The sequence below is a fragment of the Vollenhovia emeryi genome, unplaced genomic scaffold, assembly GCF_000949405.1.
Source record: "Vollenhovia emeryi isolate VEMERY1.0 unplaced genomic scaffold, V.emery_V1.0 DF944615.1, whole genome shotgun sequence".
In the NCBI taxonomy this organism is placed as follows: domain Eukaryota; kingdom Metazoa; phylum Arthropoda; class Insecta; order Hymenoptera; family Formicidae; genus Vollenhovia; species Vollenhovia emeryi.
The window spans coordinates 668-2,473 of NW_011961751.1; the positions used below are offsets into that span (position 1 = coordinate 668).

Genomic DNA, 1,806 nt, shown 5'->3' on the forward strand with positions numbered 1-1,806 from the left:
GGAGTCTCTGTGAGACTGAGCTCCCTCGCGTTGCGCTGGTCCTTTTATACTCGCTGGGGAGGAAGGGAGGGGGGTAGTCCGGTAGATGGCGTGGTCAGAGGGAGGGGGGTCAGCCAATCTCGGCTGACGGTTTTTTAAAAAACCGGGAGGGCGGTGTGCCATATCGGGCTCACCTGATAGCCTTTGTCGCGATTCAGATTGTCTGGGTGTTTCAAGATTTCTATGCCTTCGCGGTGTTTTCGTGCGAAATAGCTTTGGGACGGGGCCAGCATGGTGGCTTTGTCGAACTGGATGGCGTGTCCGATCTCGATCTTGTGTTCGGCTAGAGCTGATTGTGAGAAGTGGCCGTATTTGGTACATCGCTGGTGTTCTTTGATTCGTGTACTAATCTTCCTCCCGGTTTCTCCTATGTACACTTTGCCGCAGGAGCATGGGACCTTGTAGACCCCTGGGGCTGTCAACGAGGGTCTCCGGTCCTTAGGATTGGGGAGCATTTGTGAGAGCTTGTTGCAAGGTTTGAAAATCGCTTTGATGTTGTGTTTGCTCAGAATTCTGCTGATGCGATCCGTGGTGCCTCTGACGTATGGGAGTACTACTGCCTTTATCTTCTCTTTCTCTGTCTCTGGCGTCGTGGTGTTGTTCTTGCCGGGTTCCTTGTTGGTCAGCTTCTTAATGGTACGGTTGATGTTTCTGCTGCTGTATCCGTTCCTGGTCAGGGTTCGGTGAAGGTGATTTAGCTCTCCGTTCAGGGCGGCTGGTTCCGAGATGGAGAGTGCTCTGTGGACTAGAGAGCTGATTACCGAATTCTTTTGGGCGGGGTGATGGTGGGAGTTTGCGTGGAGATATCGGTCCGTGTGCGTTGGTTTGCGGTAGACGTTGTGGCTTAGGGTGCCGTCTTCATTCCTACGGATCAGGACATCCAGGAAGGGGATTTGGGAATTCTGTTCGGTCTCCATTGTGAATTGGATGTTGGGGTGTTGGGAGTTGATGAAAGTGAGGAATTGAGGTAGAGTTTCCCTTCCGTGGCTCCAGATGACGAAGGTGTCGTCCACGTACCAGAACCATGTGAAGGGTTTTTGTGGGGCCTTCTTCAGGATTTCATTCTCGAAGTGTTCCATAAAGATGTTTGCGATGATGGGTGATATCGATAATACTTTAATGTATTTTCTTTATTTTATTTCATTGGCTAACGGGTCTGAAATTTCCCGTATTGATAGATAAAATTACAACTACAACATACTTAAACTTCAATGTTTTCTAATTTTGATATTGAGGTAATATTTTTCGCAATGAATTCTCCATCCTGGAATTTCTTTAATTAGAATTTGCCAGCCATTGGTCGTCATGAAATTTTTCTATTATACATTGTTTTCTTCTTTTGTTCGATTTATGCAAGAGCCACTTAAGTGGAGATATCCGTTTGTTATTAAGTAATTGGATTATCCGATTGTATATACAGGGTGTCTGATGCAAAAGTAGCCAACTTGAAAATAGTGGTAGATTGGGTTAAACTAAGGAGAAATATCATGTGCCGCGGTACAAAAGTAACAATAGTTATCGAGTAATTAATTTACACGTCTGAGCGAATGAGGATGCAGAATACGGTAGGCCGGACTCGGAAGGCATTTAAGAAAATCGATCGATGAGCGGGAGGTGGAGCGACGCGCAAGATACCATGTTTATGTTTCGGGTCGCCCGTCGCTCGCGCTCGCTGCCGCGTTCGCCGCCCGCGCCGCGCTCCCCGCCGGGCCTAGGTTTTTTCCACCACGGTGTATCTCGCGCGTCGCTCCACCTCCCGCTCATCGA

At 48.3% G+C, this 1,806-nt stretch overlaps 1 protein-coding gene across 1 annotated transcript; it reads right to left on the reverse strand.

Annotated features, from left to right (window-relative positions):
* Positions 1 to 226: 226 nt before the first annotated feature.
* On the reverse strand, positions 227 to 1,118 carry LOC105562922 (the record flags this gene model as incomplete). Its single annotated transcript, XM_012014103.1, has 1 exon — positions 227 to 1,118. A coding segment is annotated over exon 1 (892 nt), but the record flags the coding sequence as incomplete, so codon positions are not given.
* Between the last annotated feature and the right edge of the window lie 688 nt (positions 1,119 to 1,806).